Source organism: Pinus tabuliformis, chromosome 9 (genome assembly GCF_031772625.1).
Source record: "Pinus tabuliformis cultivar Carrire ecotype Pingquan chromosome 9, CPIR1, whole genome shotgun sequence".
Classification (NCBI taxonomy): Eukaryota; Viridiplantae; Streptophyta; class Pinopsida; order Pinales; family Pinaceae; genus Pinus; species Pinus tabuliformis.
The window spans coordinates 474,193,089-474,214,627 of NC_142307.1; the positions used below are offsets into that span (position 1 = coordinate 474,193,089).

General features: G+C 35.6%; 1 protein-coding gene across 1 annotated transcript in view; it reads left to right on the forward strand.

Moving 5' to 3' along the window:
• The window catches only part of LOC149149258 (uncharacterized), a gene marked incomplete at its 5' end in the record, with an annotated part of 437,403 nt that overhangs the window by 228,503 nt on the left and 187,361 nt on the right, over window positions 1–21,539 (forward strand). Inside the window, 3 exons of the mRNA XM_089442431.1 lie at window positions 10,182–10,277; window positions 10,395–10,465; window positions 17,567–17,609. Of these exons, the coding sequence (XP_089298557.1) occupies window positions 10,182–10,277; window positions 10,395–10,465; window positions 17,567–17,609 (210 nt within the window). The remainder of the gene's footprint in view (window positions 1–10,181; window positions 10,278–10,394; window positions 10,466–17,566; window positions 17,610–21,539) is intronic.

Sequence of the window (21,539 nt, forward strand, 5' to 3'; positions counted from 1 at the left end):
CAACCTATAGCGATGGAGAGGCCTCATCTCGCCCCGGCAACCAATCACTCGAGAGTTCACTCCTCTGATACAGAGAGAATTGCAAAAAATGCTTGCTGCTAGTATCATTAGACGGGGCCGACATTCATCTTGGTGCTCAAACCTGGTTATTGTTAGAAAGAAGAATGGTACTATCAGATTATGTGTGGATTTTCGAAATCTTAATCTGGCCTGTAAAAAGGATAATTATCTGCTTCCCAACATGGAGAATATGCTTCAAAGGATAACTGGATCTTGTATGATGTCTTTGGTAGATGGTTTTTCTGGTTACAACCAAGTTTGGGTTAAAGATGAAGATCGTCATAAGACCACTTTCACCACACCTTGGGGTACTTTTGAATATCTCAGAATGCCTTTCGGGTTAACAAATGCAGGGGCTACTATTCAGAGAGCCATGGATTATGCTTTCAAGGATTTAATTGGAAAAATCATTGAAATTTATCAAGATGACCTCACCGTTTTCTTTAAGGATGGTAAAGCTCATATCAACCATCTAAGACATGTTTTTGACAGATGTCGTGAATTGGGCATATCATTAAACCCAACCAAGTCTGTTTTTGGGGTAACTGAGGGGAAATTATTGGTACATATCATTTCCAAAGATGGCATCAAGATTGATACTGAACGAGTTGAAGCTATTCAACAAATTCCATTACCTCATAATCTTAAATCCCTTCAGTCTTTCCTTAGTAAAACAAATTTTCTCAGGAGATTCATTCCCAACTATGCTGAGATTGCTAAACCTATACATTGCCTTTTAAAGAAAGACACAAAATTTATTTGGAAGGAAGGGGGTAAAAACGGATTTCCGGATATTAAGGATGCTATCGCCAAAGCTCTTGTTTTGCTTAGCCTAAATTATGCAAAAGATTTTATGATCTTTTAATTCATTTCTGAAGATACCCTTGCAGGTGTTTTATTATAGAAGAACAATGATGGGCATGAACAACCAATTGCCTTCATGAGTACGTCATTGTAGAATTCTGAATTAAAGTACAACATCATGGAAAAGCATACTTATGCATTGGTCAAATCTCTTAAGCATTTTAGGACATATGTGGGCTATTAAAAAATCATCGCATTTGTTCTACACTCAACTATCAAAAATATCTTAGCTCAGACTGATTGCTTGGGAACGCGTGCCAGATGGGTAACTAAGATTCAAGAATATGATCTTGAAATTAGACCAACTAAGCTCGTCAAAGGTCAGGGATTAGCTCAAATGTTGACGAAAAATAATGAGAAAAACTTAGAGATGGTTTTCCATAATGATGTTGTTGAGCCTTCTATGTCTCGAGAACTTCAGAAACTGGAAAGAATCAAATGGTATAAGGACATCATCTATTATTTGACAAACTTGACTTGTATTGATCATTTGGTAGCCCATGAAAGGGGGGCTCTCAGATTAAAAGCATCCAAATATTGTATCTTGAAAGATGGCCTTGGATGGAGAAAACCTAGATGGGATAATACTTAGATGCATTGATGAAAATGAAGCTAAGAAAAAGTGTGTTTTTGAATTAAAGCCCACACATGTGCAAATTGTCAAGGTTGGCTTCAACATCATGTAGGCTCTATGAAGCCCAAATGACATGTCTTTTCACCCTCATCGATTCATCACCACACATCACATCTTCTCTCTCCTATTCCTATTGGTTCGTACAACTCAAAAGTTGAAGGTTTTTCTCTCTCATGTGAAGGATAGGTGGCTAATTTTGACTGGGCCGAATTACATGATTGTTTCTGGGCATTGACATTTTTGTAGTGGAAGTTTGACCAGTGTTGACCAAGGGTCAAAAGAAGCCTTTTGACTTCGATTTTCTTAGAGAAGGCCCGTCACATCAAGACACATTTTTGGGCACTAAGATTGAGGCTATTTGAGGAGTTTGACTATTGTTGACCATAGAATAGAGCTGTACTTTTTCTCCCCCCATTGACCAAGTTTGACCAAAGTTTTGGGAGCTATTTTGACTGATCCTTGACCAACAAAAATGGCTGCATTGACCGAATTAAATTGGAGTAGATTTGACTGCTGTTGACTTGACTGGTTAAGGCAGCCAATTGTTGTTGACTTTTTGCAGATTTGACAGTTGACCAGATTTGACTCTTCCTCATCATCTTTGACATCGGTATATTGATTTGACATTACATTGTTTGGATATTGGATATTGGCTAGTCAAAGTTTGACTTTGACTCTTGGATGATGTACTCTCTCTGCTAAACATTTGAAAACAATCTAATAGAAGAAGATTTGTAAGGGTTTTCCCCCTAGTGGGGTTTTTCCCTGGTCATTGACCAAATTTGTGTCTCTTGTCTCTTGGTTGTCTTTCATTGTGCATTTGTTTAATTGTTCTATCTACTATTGCTCTACTGTCATTGGATAATTGAAGAAGTGAATTGTTAAATTGGATGCTATTGGATATTACTGAAGTGATAGTTGCAACATAGAACAAATTGATGAAAAATTAACATGGAATCAGAGCAGAGGTGAAGACAAGCCCAAGAGACATAGAGCAAGAGCATCCATTTTCTAACAGCTGCTCGAAAAAGGGAAAATCTTTTGGTAAAAATGTTTTCCTCTTTCTTCAAGGAGCATGAGAAGTTGGGAGACTCATCCAACTTTGTTGCATGGAAAGTCAGGTTGGAGATCATAGCTGACAACAATGATGTTTTGGACTTCATTCAAGAAAGAGTCCCTGAGCCTCCAGAGAATGCTTCCATCGCTGTAAAAAAAGCATAAGAAAGGTGAGTTAAAAGCAAAGCAAATTATCGCTGATGATTTACAAGATATTCTACTTGCTATGTTGGAAATTTGAGAAGGTCTAAGGACATATATGATAAGATAGTTGGCATGTATGACGTCAACAATTTGAATGAAATCATCTCTTTGAAAGTTCAACTCAAAGACACGAAGATGAACAAAGAAGAATCCATGCATTCATACATTATGAGGATATATCGTCTTAGAGATCAATTGCAAAGAATTGGGGAAACCACACCTGACATGGAATTGGTGGTTGCAACTCTTAGAGGCCTCCCTCCTATTTGGGAAACCTTCATTACTATTATAAGTAACAACAATAGCTTCTTGTCATTTGATGAGCTTGTTGGAAAGCTCACTCAAGAAGAATCAAGGATGATATCTAGAGGAAGAATAAAAAGATCAAATGAAGGAGAGCCCACTGCCTATGTTGCTCAAGGAAAGAAAAAGAATGCAAATAAAGGAAAAGGAAAGCCATCAAAATCAAGAAGACCTCCTCAATATAATTGAGATTCCAATGATTTAAGAAGGCGAGATAGAGATGTTGAGTGCTACAATTGTCGTTGAAAGGGTCACTATGCTTGAGATTGTCCCGAAAAGAGAGATGCTCCAAGAAGAAACTCTTCAAGATCCTACAATAATAACCGTGGCTTCAACAACAATAGGTCATATGAAAGAAGAAACGATAGAAGAAGGAATGAAAGAAGAAGAGACTCCCCTGATGATCGTGAAGATAACTATTGTCCTCCAAAGAGGACAAGGAACTCCAGGTATGAAGGCAATGCTACTAATCAATTTGAATATATTCTTATTTCCGCATTATCTAGTTCATCTTCTCTAGATTCTTGGGATAGTTGGCTGGTTGATAGTGGGGCCTCTTATCACTTCTCTGGATATAAGGAGGTTCTCTCTAATTTGGTAGAGAGCGAGACCAATTTGAACATTATTCTTGGTGACAATACCACTCATCCCGTAAATGGCTTTAGTTCTGTCAAATTTCATTTGAACTCTGGGTAATCTGTCTTGCTTCATGATGTATTATATGTCCTGGGATTAAAGAAGAATTTGGTTTCGATATCTACTTTGGAGGATAAAGGAATGAGGGTTGCATTCATTAAAGGAAAAGTACTTGGCCTATTGAATCCTACATGAGAAATGCCTTCACATTGGGATCTAGGTTTGAAGGAATCTATAGTCACCGAAAGACCTCTTCAAGCTATGGTCCATAATACAAATCTTCAAAGCGAGTTGTGGCACCGAAGGCTGGCCCATCTACGTTATGATGCTCTTCCAAAATTGAAGAAGTTGGTCTCTGGGATCCTCGATGTTCAAGTTCAACATGATGGAGTATGCCCTGGGTGTGCATGTGGAAAGAAGACAAGGGGACCATTCCCCTCTAGTGAAAACAAGACGAAATAAATTCTTCATCTCATTCATTCTGATATATGTGGTCCAACGCCTATGCATTCACTTGGGGGTCATGTTTATTACATCACCTTCATGGACGATTTCTCAAGGAAGACATTGACATACTATTTGAAGCATAAGGATGAGGCATTCACCTTCCTTTCCATTGCATCCATCCTTTCTTCCTTATTTTCAATCATCTTCTTTTCCATTTCATCCATCATTTCTCTTTTAAAGTTCACTTGAGAATTGATAAATCCACCTTTTTCAAAGTACAACCATCCATTTCATAAATTTCTTCTCTAATTAGGGAAAGTAGATTCTAATTCTTCACTTTCATGATAAGTTCTCGATGAGCCTTTAGGAGGTTTAATTGGTGTAATAGATTTTGAATCTTTCTTTGGAGCCATGTGACAAAATAATAATAGTACTTCTCTTTATCACAATTTCCAGTCACTAAAAATAAATGGATCTTCTAATCAAAAGTTATGCTATTTTTAAGTTACTTACCTTTAAAACCTTAATTTGGAGAATATCTGAATGGATGGCATTTTTCTTCATATATCTCTGAGATTTGAGCTTTTCCAAAACAAAAAATTTGGTTTGTATTACTCTAATATGTATTCTCTGCAATTCAACTCCTCTGACCAAAATTTGATGTGCCAAGTGAAGTTATGGTAACTTTCCCAAAACTTGCTAATTTTTGGCCTCTTCCCATGAACAAACTTGTAAAGTGTGCCACGTGTCCAATTCTTCAAATATAATTATGAAATTTTTATTTGAGCTACTTCATTATGTCTCCTAAGATCTCCGAAAATTTTAGTCTGAAAGGTTCCAGAAAAGAAGTTATAGCAAAATTACCAAGTTGATCTATTTGAATGATGAATCTAATTTCAATACCATTTAGAAATTGTCACTTCCACAAGGCATATCTCCAAAATTATAATGAACCAAAGTCTGAAATTATTACTACAGGTGCCTAGAGATCTCTCATCTGTCTCCTCAAAATTTCACAATTTGAAACATCCTTGAAAATATGTTATAGTGAAAATGCCAAACTGATATGTTTGAAATAGATTTCAAGAGCATTAAGGAACCCTAACATCCTTAGAGAATATCTTCGAAAATATAACAAAACAAAGTTTGAAATTTTTATTGTAGGTACCGAGGCTCGAGCAATCTCATCTTTGTCCCCTCAAAATTTCATAGTTTGAAACATCCCCCAAAAAAATTATAGTGAAAATGCCAAACTAACCTGTTTCAAATTGATTTCAGGTGCATTAAGGAACCCTAACTTTCTCAGAGCATATCTCTAAAAGTATAGTGAACCAATATTTGAAATTTTAACCATACGTTCCTTGAGATTTGTTCTTGTTCTGTTCCAAATTTCACCATTTGAAGCATCTAAAAAAAAGTTACAAGGAAAATGTGAAGATAACTTGTTTGAAGCAACCAAACACTAGGATCATATGCTTTGATACCAAATGTTATAAACCCTGCACCTTAAAAATGATAAGAAACCAATAATTATAGTTCTCTTCGAGAGGGAAACCTCCTTTTACAATGAATACAATGTACAAGACTATTTTATGATCCTAATATTAAGTCTCCTTAGTATATATATAGGAGACAAAGGGTACAATTATAATAAAATGGGACCATGAAAGGTTCTAGCCTACATAACAATATAACAATAGAAATGTAATTACTCAATATCTAGGGTTTAATAAGGGGTTTTAGGGTTAACATGGGGCTTATATAGGTATTAACAATTCACAAAGGTAAAGTGCTTAGAGATGATCCCTATGCTATGCCTTCACCAACACCCGTTGGGACTTTTAAATCTAAAAGGAAGGCTCTTGGAATAAGTGCCAAATTTATATATATGGTGTAGTAGTGAGAGTGTCGCGAATATATATATATATATATATATATATATATATATATATATATATATATATATGACATGTAGTAGCGAGAGTGTCACAATTTATCTTTTTCTTTTTATTTCTGTTGGCATTTCCTTCCATGTTATTTGATCTCCTTGTTAAGAGATTTTCTTGTAGCTTCAAGGACCTCATATGTGCCCCTAGACGAACATAGGTTGAGAATAACAATTTTAGAAAGGCAAGTATCAATGATTGATATATAAAGGAAGTTGAGATAGACATTGATGAGGCAATGTGCTCTATTGTTATGGATGTGCAGATAAACATTAGTAAGTGGCCACTCATCAACATGATTGTGACATCTATGGCTGGGCCATTTTTTATTAGAGTTATTGGTTATTTTGGAAGGTGCAAGGATGAGACTTTCCAATTTGAGCTTCTTTTAGTTGCTATAGAGGATGTCGGGCCCTCCATTGTGATGTAGGTTGTGACAATTGTGACAACAATTTGCAAGTCAATTGGGTTACTAGTTTAGAGAAAATATAGAAATATTTTCTGGTCCTCTTGTTGTTTGCATGCACTCAACGATGTGCTGAAGGATATTACCAAGATATAGTGGATATCTGACATGGTGATAACTGTTAGACATAAGCAAATGTTTATTTGAAATGACAACACTTGCTTATTCATGTACTTATCTCACAAGTGGAAGGAATTCCATGAACCCACCAAGATTAGTTATGCTAGCTATTATTTTTATTAGATAGGATGTTGGAGGTGGGTAAAATTATGAATCCAAGGCAAATGAGCAGAAGAGGGTTAAGCTTTGGGTGTTGAATGATTGGTGGGTGGATTGGAGATACTTGGTGTCATTCTGGCCCTTATGATATTAGTAGTTTAGAGCAAATGAAGGCATTTTTATTAGGTCCCCTATGTGCATGCACTCGACAATGCACTTAAGTACATTAGCAAAATTCAGTGGATATCAATTGTGGTGATAACTACTAGAGATGTGGAAATGTTTATTTACAACAACCAAACTTCCTTAGCTGTGTATACATATTTCACATGAGTAAAGAGTTCCTCAAGCCTGTTGAGACTCAATATGTGAACTATTAGTTCCTATTGAGTATGTTGGAGGTGCAACGACTATTGTAGACCTTGTTTGTAAGCATTGAATGGTCAAGGTGGGAAAATCTAAGATCAATTAGGGGAAGAGGGTGAAGCTGCGGGTGTCAGATGATGATTGAGGACAGATTGCAGATACTTGTTGTCCTTTCTAGCCCCTAGAGTGGAGGTCATTTGCTACACTGATATCAATGCTCCTAGGCTTGGAGAAATCTTTGAAACTTCTGACAAGATGTTTGGTTGAGTGAGAGTGACCATATGTGATTGGGAGCAATGGATAACAGACATGGTGATAACTACTAGAGATGTGCAAAATTGCAAATGTTTATATGCAATGATCACTCTATGTTAGCCATGTACAAATATTATGCTAAGAAGGAATTCCTCAAGCCCATTGAGACTAGATATATCAACTATTATCTCTCATTAGAGGATGTTGGAGGTGCAACAACCATTCTAGAGCATGGCCTAAATGGTCTAGGTGGGAAAAAATAAGACAAATAGTTGGAAGAGGGTGAAGCTTTGTGGTGAATGATGGTTGATGGGAAGATCACAAATACTTGGTGTCATTCCTAGCCTGTAAAGTGAAGGTCGTTTAATACACTGATATAGATGGTCCTGGGCATGGGGAGTGATAATTTGTTAGACATGGTGATAATTAGTTGTGGATCATGCTGTGCTATACAGAAAAAGTGTTTATTGTTCTTTTTTTGTTTGTGGTGTAAACTCTTTTTCCACTTTTATTATTGGAATTTATAGCACAGCTCTTTTCATGCAAAAATGGAATATATATTTTCTGATTCATCGGGGGGCATGATAAACTAGGAAGAAACCTGCTTGGCCCCTTGGATTACATGGAATTTTTAGGTATAGACTGGTGAAGGTGGATTTCTATTGTTACTGTTGGTCTCCTTGCACCTTGCTATACAACCTTACATATAGATAGAAGAAGAGACATTAGCATGGAATACAACTTGCTAAGACTCTAAGTGTAAATTGGTGATATCATTTTGTAATTGGCTACCTTGAGTGAGAAAATAGAGTGTGTATGCCAGATACCAAACCTTCCATGTCAATGAAACTCGCATGATCAAAGTAACTTGGGGTTCATCATCATTTGTGACTCAACAGACATGGTCACGATCTACTAATGTAAGTCTCCACCAACTAGGCATATATCTATTATCACTAATATGTAATAGAGAGAAGTGAAGAATACAGGTGACTGTTGTTTACCAATGGAGGTGAAACCCACGTTATACTATTGAACTCTAGTGCAATTAAATAGATAGTAATCATGGTTGACCCTGCAAGGTGGTAACTGGTAACCTACTCTAGAGTCTAAAGTATTATACCACAATGCAACATGATCAACAATTATTTATGGTCAGTATGGAGGCAGTGCCAGTACAAATTCTTGATTATTAATTCTAAGGCCATTTATAATGCTTGTGGTGATGCAAAATAAAAGTGTTTTTATTCTTGAAAATGGTACTAATGCAAATTTGAATACAATTATTGTATTTGTAAGTTAAAATATAGAGATGAAGAAGTACATCAATAAGATGCCAACTGTTTTTCTTTTCAATAAAGGAGCCATAATTGGATTTGGTCTATGCTAGTGCATAGATCATTTTACAGGAGCAAAAAATGATGGGCTTCATAGTCAAAAGTATTGGACGCTGAAAATTCAAGTGGAAAATTACTACAAAGTTGGAATGCCCTATAAATGGAGAAGTGAAAAATAAATGAAGAGGGGAGTGCAATGATTTTTAAAAGTGAGGCCTACTTGACCCCTATTTATGCTGGTCAGGTAGTCCTTGTTCTGTAATCTGTTAAAGGGAGGCCTCTGTTGAGTTTAATGTGGACCTGCACCTTGGTCTTGCTGTGTGGGACTCACATACACTTAGATATTTAAGTTGTCTTTTTTAAACATCAAAATTTATCTTTATTTCTGTGAATCTAAGCTATAGTTTAGTCTTTAAGGGTACCCTCTGATTTAGGTCTGTGACAGTTATTGTTAGAGTTTAGGTCTAATCTTTGGTTGAGTCAGTCAGATATTTGTTGATGTGGAGGGTAGTTGTCTTTATTGATTCTTTCTATGTTCAAATTTTGTCTGTTTTAGTGATAATTTAGGATGTTGAGGCATTTTTTATATTGTGAAGACTCTACTATTTAAATGATTTTTATAAACTTATTGCTTGTTTATAATTATAATTGCTTACCATATAAAATAGATATATCAGACAGATCTGATAGAATTTTAGTGCCCCGATATTTTTAAAAAGTCAAATGATAAGAAACAAAACATACCAGCATGATTTCTTTCGAGGCATTGTTTCTGGTCCCAAAGTGATGTTTCCCACCCACAATATAAGTAGAAAAGTGTGTGCTTCCAAAAGAGCGTTTGTGATTTTGCAGAAATGATCATTTCTTCAAAACTTTGAACTGAATTGCCTTGTAAGTAATTGAGCTTGCATATCATTGTGAATATTCCAAAAAGATAAGGGAAATACTGATGCAGAACTCAGCCTTTTCTTTTTGAGTTCCTTATGCTTATGTTATACTGTCTATTATAAATTTGGAGGTGATTAACAGAGTCACCTACGTCATACTATTATAGTGTTTGATTTTGTTATTTCTTCCTTTATTCCGACCCACATCTGAAGATATTCTTTGAATTTATCCATAAATGTGTGTAACGCAAATGACAAATGTGTGGACTAGTGAATATAGGAACGCATTGTTAAACATGTTTTGCGTGTAAAACCTCATGTTAACCTCAGATCAAATATTGAGTTTCTGAGCTGTAAAAGAAACATTATATTGTTCAGTTTTACAGTTTTTCCCTTGTAATGTCATTTGCTTGTGAACGAGGCATAGTTAATGATTCATGTCGTGTATGAACACTTTTTTCCTTGGAAAAATGATTTTCTCAGCAATTGTCATTTTGTCAGGTGGTGATCTTGAATTCTGATGTTCAAGTTCCTCAAAATGGTCTGCAAGCTCTTGCGAAAGCTTTGTCTCAAAGGTCCATTGGACATAAAATGCAGGTTAGGAGCCCCTAGTTTCTGAATTAGTTATAAATATCGAATACTACATTCAGAAAAAAATTGCTTTAGTAGAAGCATTCATTATCTAATTATTTTGCATATATTGGTTTTAACTAGGTTATTGGAAAAGCTAGAGTGCCAATTGTCAAATTTATTGAGAAGGAAAGCAATGTGGCATTTGATATCAGGTTTGTGATTTTAAAAGCATGCAACAGCTTGTTCGATATTTTCTGATTTTTTTAGTCTATTGTTTTAGAATTTGGTGAATGCTGATATGAAAACTTATTCCTAGAGCATGCTAAACTGTTTCAGTGAAGGAGATGTTTTGTCAATCTCAGCCAGTATATGTAATTCTTTATTTTCTAAACATTTCAGAGAAGGCCTTAGGTGGAAGGGTGTGCATAAATCTATTCAATTACAAGATAATATGGGGGATTATTCTTTGGCAACAGCTTTAGTATAAACTGAAATTAATTACTTTAAAAAGGCCATACAGAAGTACCATCCATATAATGTTTAAACTGAGAATTCCAAGACCTCCTTATCTGTAAGAGACAGTTAAAATTACTAAATAGATATTTGAGATCCCAACAGATTGGCTATTACCCTGTATCCCTTGGAAAATTTAATTTCTTAAGAGCTCGCTTCTTTTTCTGTATTGTATCTCTTTCCTAAAAAGAGGGTGAAAACCAGCCATTTAGACTTGCGTAAGGGGAAGATTGCTTATAATCCAGTTTCAGTAGTCATAAATCTTTAAACTGATTTAGGTAGTACGTTTAGTAAAATATTTCCACTGATATATATTATGGTGTTTCTTCTGCTTTGCGCATACCGCAACATCCACAGATAATTGAAAGTAAATGATTCTTTTATTCTTCTTGGGTGAATTGTCCATTTCACTTTTCTAAAGTTTAGATAGACAAGCATCTCTGTATTAAATCCATATCTGTTGTGAGATAACTATATTTTATTATTTTTTGTTTAGCATATGAAAATTTTAGTTATGGTATCTAATATTGCAGATTATTAGGATAGTTTCTGTAGGGTCATCTCTTTTGAACAAAGAATCTAAAACCTTAGCTTTTAAGATGGTTTGCAGTCATAATAGATTTATTTATACCTGTCATAAAATTGTGTTGTGTTTTGATCAATTGTGATGTTGTCATATATGCCTATCTTGTGGTGTTTGAAGTCTAAAAATGTAGTCTTAGATTCTCATCTTGGATCTTAGTACACAATATTCCCGTGTTTAGACTTTTGGTTATACTACTTGATTACTGTCTATGACTTACCCATACATTTGCCAAATATCTTTTCAAAATGCCCCACCTCCAATCCAGAGACTTTAAAAAAGATTAAAGTCATTGTCAACTACACATATAGACACTGTCCTTTGTGGGAATTAATCAACTTATAGGTTGTTCATATAGATTGAGTTTATGGATCAATTCCTTGTAGTTTGGTTTGTCTTTTGATTTTGCCAGGAACAGTCCTTTCACTGTAATCTGATTCAAACTTCTTCACATGTTGCTCAAAAGACCAATCATTGGAAATAAGAGTCAGTGTCTCAATTGTATTCTCAAAATGGTTAGAGAGGCTTTTTAAGACAATGGAAATGAACTCCTATTCTTCAATTTGCACTCCCAATGTTTGCTTACTGATCCCTGGTTTCTTTAAGAATTGCCATGTGATCATTTGTTGATTCATCCTTATGCAAATGTAGTGCATAAAATTTATTTCTGAAGTACAAATTCTGGTTTTGATAGAGTCCTCATATAGCTTGCAGGCCTTTTCAGGTCTCAGAAGCATCTTCCTCATCCTTCTATGCACGTGACGACATCTTTGCCACTGACAAGACGATTAGTCTCTCGTCCTCTAATCAAATTGCTCCCTTATAGTCAAATCCTTAGTCAAATCCTAAGGCGTAGTTTCAGAACTAGTGGATACATACTGCAATTATTTATGTTTAAAAATGGCCTCAATCTTGTGTTTTTGGACAACATTAGTTTCCCCATTCAACTGCTGGAATCTGCAATCAGCATATTATGTAGAGACGCAGAGATTGTGACAACTCTTCTTGGACACTATGGAGTCTGGACCCTTCAACTCTATGGTTCAGTCAGGCCTTTTGGGTGCAATGACTTCAACTTGGAAACCCAGAAAATGACTAAATGGTCTCTTCAAAGAGTTTGAATCCAAACTCCAACTCTACGAACTCTAAGTTTATTGGCTCATGATCTGTTTTCTTGTATTAAGAGTGAAATGTTTCAATAATACTCTTGAGACTCTGAAAAAGTGTGATTCAGATGTGCACAACCTCCAATGTTCATCTCAGTTTTCAAATTCGTCTTCACTCCAAACAACTACAAAATAGTGCCTCTTCACAGGTAGCCTGTCAACATATCCAAACTTCACTTGCCTTCTAATATTTTGTAACGAATAGAATTCATATACTAGTTAAGTAATCCAAAATAATTGGAATATAAAGACATCCATTGCAGGATAAGAATATATATATTGAATAGTGTATAAAAGAATTGATATGAGATATGATTGTTACAATTGAGAGCTTGCTTATATACCTAAACAGGTGCCCCTTCACGAACAGTCATAGACATGCCTCTAGTACTAATTATTACTTATTTAATTATTATTATGATGATTCATTGTGTATGTTGTTTATATTATTTTTATGTATTTTATATTCATAACATTGCCTTCCTCTTCAGAAAAGCTTTGTCTTCAAAGCTTATTGTTGACAAAGCGTGTCATCTGTTTCTTTGTTGTGTAATCTATTTGCAACTTTCGGAAATTTTTGAGTTGTTGTCTTTGATGATACAAGGTGCTGAGATCCTCTGGGTGATAAATAAAATTGTCGAATTGAGAGGGGATCTGACCATCTTAAATGAATATTCTGTGGAGCTTTGCAATTACTTGATAGCCAGGATAAGTTGTTATTGTAAGATTGGATTGTGCTGACATCATTTTTCTTTGGAATGTAAGTCTGTGGTTTCTGATCTGAGTGATACAGATATGCAGATTGATTGAGATGTGTGCTCTTGTGGTTCAAATGTCGATAACGACTTTTTGTGATTTAATTTTCCGAATTATCATGCATGTGGCAGTTTCCTGATTTACTTCAGGGATTGATGTTAAGTTCGTTACAAAATCTTCACTTGGAATTTTCATTGTCTGAACTGCAATGTTTGAGTATGTTTTTCCTTCAACTAGTTTGTCAACTACCTGAGTAGTGATATTGACTGGATCAGTATTCGTTCATTTTTCTTCAACTTGGACTGTTACATCTGGAGACTTCAATACTTATTTCATGATAAGTTCTTTAATTTGTTTTCCAGTGATTTCTTATCATTTTTAAGTTTCTTAATTTGAGTGAGGAATTTTTCGTTGTGGTTCTTGAGATGAGTAACTTCTTTGTTTTTGTCTGCAAAAATCTTTTCAAATTCCTCCTGCATATTTTACATTGACTTCTGGTTTTCTTGAAGAATTACTATTGAGATATTTTTTTACGTCTTTTGGTGTTACTAAATCTGGTTTCAATGTAACATCCTGTAGCATTACTTTTTTCTTCCTGTAGGAGAATGTCAAAAACTTTTTCTTGGTATTTAAAATGAATGACCCTAGTGATTCCATCTAGGGTGGAACCCAAAACTATGTTACCTTGATCACTCCATAATGATTGAACATAGAATTGCAATATAAATGTATAATCCCCAATGTTTAATTGTAAATCAGTTATGTTATATTGTTTTTTATCCTAGTGGTCTAATTTTCCATTTATAGTTGACTCGGGAATTACCAATTGGTTAGCAAGGTTTGGGTTTATATCATTTTTTTTCTTTGGCGGGAGAGATAGAAATAGTAACAAGTTTTCCTGCAAGAGCCCCCTTAAATTTAAACAAGACTGGAGTTGAGCTGTGTGAGGTTTCTAAAAATACTCCTTTGCCAGTCTCCATTTTATTTTTTAGGACTGAGCTTTGGATTTTAAAAGTAACTCCACCCCCCTTTTTTTCATAAAACTTCAAACCTCTTTTATTTTTTTGTGATAATATATATTTATCTCTCCTTTTATAATATATCACCTTACCACAAAAAGGGTGATTGAATAATCTCCTTTGATAATTACTTGAAGTCCACTAATATAATGTGACTCCTTCTCTTTTGGTGATATAATAATATATTTTTCCTTTCAACTTTTATAAATAAAACTCTTATTAGTTTCTTAAAGTCCTTTATGAAAATAAAAATTGTCTTTTGACTTTACTGTTGCCCAATGATTAATTACACTAACTAAATGTTCTGTCGAATTACCAAAATTTCATGGACTTTTGCTTTTTAAGTAAACTGGATTTGCAAGGGTTCAACCGTCACGACTTCCAGATGGGGCAGACATATTTATAACGAACATATGTGTGCGGAATCGTACGGATGCGATTCTGTATAGTGGCTGGTTAATTGACAACTTTGATTGAGACTATGCATACCCAGTGATATTGATGTGTGAAGTACAAATGTTAATTTAAGTAAAAAAATGGTTTTAATGATGCTATGATTCAGATATATGACAGTACAACCTTGGCGTAATAGCAATGCTTGGGCGCAATTTGTATGCAAGTTTTGGCAGCGAGCGAGAGACGACGTGCAACAAGGTTGGGTTGCTGCAGTGCTTGGTGTCCGGACTGTAAATCACACAGTTTTGGCAGCCTGCAAGAACAACAGTAGAAGGGCGCGTTGTGGGGAGATAGTCGACTGTGGCGGCTGTGTGGGTATGCATGGGCGGTGGTCGTGGGTTTGCACCTGTTGTGAATTTTACAGGCACGGCGACGGGGACTGTGAGGTGACTGTTGTCCTTTCAAAAGCGGTGCTGCGGTGGCTACTGTTCTTTATTTTTATTTGTTGTTGTTTTTTTTTGAATTTTTTATTTTTTATTTTAAATTAAATTTTTTATATAATTTTAAAAAAATCACCTTTTTTTTTAAATTTTATATATATATATATATTCTTTTTGTTTTGTATTTTTATCTTTATATATATATTTTAATTATATACCCTTTTTTTTAAAATTTATTTTTCCTTTTATATATTTTTTTCAAATTCTTTTTTCTTTAATCTCACTTATTTTTAATGGCCAACAGCCTAATGGAAAAATGGAGAATCTCCAACTCTGTGTAGCAAAACGCTTTGATCACACGGCAATGGAGTTGACGGAGAGTTGATGGCCAAAGGCCGGGATCAGATTGGCTTTAGGCAACAGATGAGCGGCCAGAGGGTCGAACAACTCAGATACCAATGTAACAAATAGAATTCGTACACTAGTTAAGTGATCTAAAATAATTGGAATATAAAGACATCCATTGCAGGATAAGGATATATATATTGAATAGTGTATAAAAGAATTGATATAAGACATGATTTTTACAATTGAGGGCCTGCTTATATACCTAGGCAGGCGCCCCTTCATGAACGGTCATGACCCCTTAGACATGCCTCTTCAGTACTAATTATTACTTATTTAATTATTATTATGGTGATTAATTGTTTATGTTGTTTATATTATCGTTATGCTTTTTATATTCTTAACATATTATCAAAATGAAAACAACTCCTCACTAAAACTTGAACTCCAAACTTTCATCTGACCAAGTAAAACAATAACAACACTGGACCAATTTACAGATGACAATCTCCCTTTTTCAGCCTTATTATATTATATATGAGCAGCAGCGGGAAAGCAATTGAACTTACTCTGCATATGTTTTGGATAAATACTCATCCAAACGTTATTCCACATGCATACATAGTTGTTTGCTTCTTGGTATGAAAACATCCTTAACCATCTGCTAACTCACTGAGTTTTGTTCATTGCAGACATCTTCATGTCAATACTGTGCATATTCTGAGGATTTACTAGAGCTGTGCTTGATGTGTCATTGTCTGGTATCTCACTTTCTCTTTGCATACCCTAGATGTCTCACATCAACACTGATACTCGGCTGTTAATGGATGCTTCCAGTTTGTATGTCTTCAACTTTTTGTTTCCTCAACAATTGCTTCTGGTTCATGTGTGTTCAACTTCGTGTGCCCTTGACAATCAACTTCCACATTGGCATCTCTGGTCATGCTGCTCCGGTGTCTCGAAAATGCATGCCATATATGGTTTTTAATGTCTGGTGCAAATGGCGTCTAATTTTTGCAAAACTTGCTTGATTTCTACACAACTATGAAATGTGAAAGAGATGCCTGTGACTTTTATCTTCTTCAATGGTGGCATCCTGCCTACTTTCTGATGATGTTGTTCTTTATTTTTGTTTTTCAACCTTTGTTCTTCCATCAACTTGTACATGTTTTTCTTGTCCATGCCACATTTGCTTGCTATTTTCCTGGCATCTGCAAAACTGGCTGTTGTAGGCTAGTTCATGCTTGTGCCTTTGATGTTTGATGTAGAGGCTGTGCCCCTGGATGTCCATTAGTTTTCAATGGCCGCATGTCCTTGATGCCTTTGACCACACCTTTGTCTGGTTTTGACATTTGTCTACAAGGCCGTTGCCTTTGAACCTTTGTTACCTGTACCCTCGATGTTTTTGACGATCTGGATGTCATGTATTTTCATTCTCTAATTTTTTTTTTTAGCAAAATTTTTTAAGGTTCTAATTTGAATTCTCCAACATCAATTTTTGTCTTTTAAAACCTCACTCGGGTCCACATTAAGAAATAATTAATATGGATTTGTCCTTGAACTTGTCAGTGGATGTTGACTGCACATGCCATGAGCTTGTCCTCAACACTGGACTTGGCTTCATCTTCTTCCTCTATGCCTGCTGATGACTGTGCTCGCCTTAAAATGATGCTGTTATTCTATTCAAAACATTTACAAAAGGAGAGAATTGAAAGCTAAAATCCGATGTCTTTTCAATGTTATTATTATTGACCATGAATTGCTCACATGGTAGAGACAATGTCTAGTTCAACCACCTATTATGGTGGTTGTCCAAACTCTATACTTAAATGCAACTATCAAACATCATCGTGATAACTAAATAGATCATAGTCCTAGGTACAACACTTATGTAGCGTAGGTATAGAGAGTTTGTCATTACTAGCTAGTGGTCTTAAAAACTTATATTTAACTCTATTGTGATTTAAATTAGATCTACATGCTTATTTCCGTGAGATATTTATGTGTTTCATCTATCATTTTTTTTCAACCGTCCATGGATCCGGAAAGTTACTCACATCTCTTGCATATACAATTTAATTGATTGTTTTCACAGTTTTGATGTGCAAAATGGACCAGAGGCTGCCAAATTTATAAAGGTATGTTTTAAATTTGATGCTCTTGACAGGTTATTTTCTCTGCAATGAATAATGGAATTTTCACTGTCAGCTAGATGTTAAGTTCAACATTTGGATTTGTGAATGTTCAAATTTAATTCGCGCTACTGAGAAAAGTTCCCTTGAGGCTGCTTTATGAATTTTCAAAATATTGTGCTAGAGAGAGTTTTTCTGTTTAGGCTTAGCTTTCTATTTTCAATTAAACACAATGTTAACTGTATCTTGATGTTCTAATGGAGGTTTAGAATATTTTTATGGTGCATTCATAAACTGAATTGAAAGTGATGTAAATTGTCCCTGTGAATAGGGTTGCAATACGTTCTTGGAAATTCCTGTGAAGTGAAAGGCTGGCCAATACTAAATGGTGTTTGTGAACATAGTCTTTTGTTTTTATGGGTAAATTTTAAATGCTTTTTTTCTTTTTTCTTTTTTTTTGATTTGTGAGGAGCTATGATCCAAATGGATCACAATATAATTTGTCATCTGTTCCGGTACTGTTTGGAGTGGAAAACAAGAGCCATTATATTGTTGAGCCAAATTTAGGGGTTGATCCTGTTTTCATAATTTGTGGTGCTAAAACTTTTGGAGCCTTCTTTGGGCACTAAACAACTATTTTTGGGGCCGAAGCTTTGCAAATGAAGTTCACAACCCGTCGATGCTTTGCCACTCATCCAAAGAGCAAATCAATTGGAGCTTATATGAGGTAGTTATGCCTGTGACAAGATGCCCTATTCTTTGACCACTGTAGTACCAAGTGGATGCCACATCAACGCCAATTACTCAAATGTGTGCCATACTCATTACTCTCAAGAAAATTATAGAGGATCCAAAACCCTATCTCTAGTTGAGATTTAGGGCATGCAAAAACCGTAACACTAATCCTAGATGACCATCAGGTCTTGTTAAAAGCTAAACTTCAAGGGAAGTTAGAGGTTCCATTTCTATGTATTGATTTGTTGTTCCATAGCTGCTTAGAGCAGAGGAGTGGGATATTCGAATAGAACAAAAGAAGAATTTGATCTTGTACTAGCCTATCATTGGTTGCAATGTCTATTGTACTCCATAGCGAGTCAATCTTTCTTGTTTCTTGCATTATAATTTTGAGAAGAAAAGGACGAGGCATAATCTTCATTTTCTTGTTGGGTTTTCCCACATTAGGTTTCCAGGGTACATTGTGTGCCCATTTTTAACGTTACATGTTAGCACTCTATAATTTTCATGCCATTTATGATTGAATTCACTCATTTTGTAGCGTTTTGGGGTTTATGCAGCAAAATGGCTTTTTTGCAGCGACATGGCATTTTCGTGGCACTTTTGAAACTATCGAAATTTCGCAGATGTTGGCACCATTGTTGTCTAAAACAAAGATTTGGCTTTAGGCAATATTTATATGTTTGAGGAAATATAAAAAGATTTGGGCTTTATTAGCCCATTTTGTTTTTTTTTTTTGGGTCTCTTGGGCTTTCAACAGGGTTTCAGTTCTTATTTTATAAAATTATTGGGCCTAAAGGCCCAATCTCCAATTTTACAAGCAACTCTACAAGTTGTCGAACTAGGCACCTAACACAACAATACAACACAAGTTAGTACCAACTACCAAATCACACACAAGCCAACAACCAAATCAAGTGCTAAGCGCCAAGTCACAAGGGAGGAGCCCACAAGGGTCATAGTGCTCAATGCATCGGCTGTTGTTATAACCATGGGCGTATATAAACGCCTAAAATTTGCAGCTTCCAATGCATGTGGTATAAACCTCATGTAAACACACGACAAATCATCGCCCAGTTAACAGGTGTTAAGTGCAAGAAGGGTTTTCATTAGTTGATATTGATACATGGTTGGTAGTATTGCTTCAGAAATTGTTGATCAAGTGTGGCAACATAGTGGTGTTCTGGTGGATCAGGTTCAGTTGGTTTCAAAGGGGCTCATCAGAGTAGCTATACTGTGGCATGAAGCATTGGAAGAAGCTAGTCGTTTATATTTTGGTGAGTGTAATGTAGAGGGAATGTTGAAAGTGCTCGAACCACTGCATGTGACGCTAGAGGACGACCCAACTACTTTGAAGGAAGTAGCTTTTATTCAGGCTTATGGTAAAAAATGCACAAAGGGTGAACTCGCTGCTCTTCTATTGCGTTTTTTTGGAAGGAGGTAACACAACAAATTTGCTGTGCTACCAGACAGTCATGCAATTCTGCATTCAAATTGACTCCAAACCTCATTCAAGCAGTTTTTTATGGTTATGACAAATGGTATTAAGTAGTTTAGGGATTTGAGCCTCATCTTTTTGAAGAAATTTAATGTATTTTGTTAAAGATTTCCATGTAGTTAATGCTAGTCAAACAGTGCCCTAATTTGTAGAAAGTCGTTCTAGATTCATTGCTACAAGCAACAAACAAAGTGTTTTTTGGGGAATTTGGTTCCTAAAGGGGGGAACTAATATTTTCTCACACACACACACACACACACACACACACATATATATGATGTAATTTTGATTGAGAAAGTTGGTTGGTCAGGGTTTGATTGAGCATTGTACATTTTCATTAAAAAGTTTTAGTGAATGATGAAGGATGAAGTCTACTTGTTCAGGGATTCATGTGTCAGTCTTTTATGGTGATGTTTATCTCCTGTTTTTGTTTCATTATCTTATGTTATTGCCATGCTTAAATATCATGTCTTCAATGTTTAGTTGAGCAAAATTTATTTTAGAATTCACTTTTAAGTGCTCTGTTATGGCCAATTGAACTTTTTAGTGTTTTTCCTCCATTGTAATATCTAAAATTCATCCTCAGCTAGATGCTTTAGATGTTATCAATTCCACTACTCCTCTCCTCACCTCTCTACAATGAAATTTGACAAAGACACCATAAGGATTGCCTACCTTGCCCCTGTCTAAGGATTCCTCATTTTCCCATCATATCACTGAAAACCATTAGCTTAATATGATTCCATGCCCAATGGATTTTCTAGTCTTCCCTGCCATCAAACCGTTAAAATCTGTAGCCTAAAACCTAAGACTACTAATCATCTAAGTGACTGAAAATTCATTTAGAGAGAGCCCTATCTGAAGCTGGAAGGGCTAGATTTTAGTTTCAAAGTGGTTTGTGGTTACCATTGGGTTCCTCTCCTTAGCCTGGAGGAATTACAAAGTGCTAACATTACAAAATTTTGGGTTTCCATTCCTATGTATTGATTTATTGTTCCATAATTGAGTAGAGCAAAGGAGTGGGATATCCAAATAGAACAAAGGAAATTTTTTACCCTTTAGTAGCCTCTTAGGTCACAATGCCTATTCTAGTTGATATTGAGTCAATATTTCTTTCTATTTTGCATTATGATTTTGAGAGGAAAGGAGCAAGGCAGAATCCTTATTTTCTTGTTGGTTTTTCCCACATCGAGTTTTCCTGGGTGCATCTTATGCTCATTGTGTGTTTGTTTTTACTATTGTGACTATTGGGTTTTGTCCCTACATAATTGATTTGCTATTCCGTAGTTGAGTAGATCAGAGGAGGGGGGTAGAACAAAGGAAAAGTTTAATCCTATAGTAGCATAGCACACTCCATATTAGTGTTATCGGAATTGGTTGGTTTGACCGGTTTGGGAGCAAAACCGGTCCGAACCATCCCTCCAAACCGGAAAAGGCTGGTTCATCACCGAACCAGCCGGTTTTGTCACTGTACCCGCTGGTTTGGTACTGAACCAGCTAGTTCGGTACTGAACCGGTTCCACTGGTTCACAAGGCCCGCGACCGCGTGACTTAGACATATTTTTTTTTTTTAATTTATTATTATTATTATTATTTTTCCTACCTTCTAACGCTACTCTAGCCCCCCCAAAGCTATTTAAACACCCCCATTCCCTCTATTTCACTCACACTATTCGTTCGAGTCTTGCAATTCTTGAGCTAAG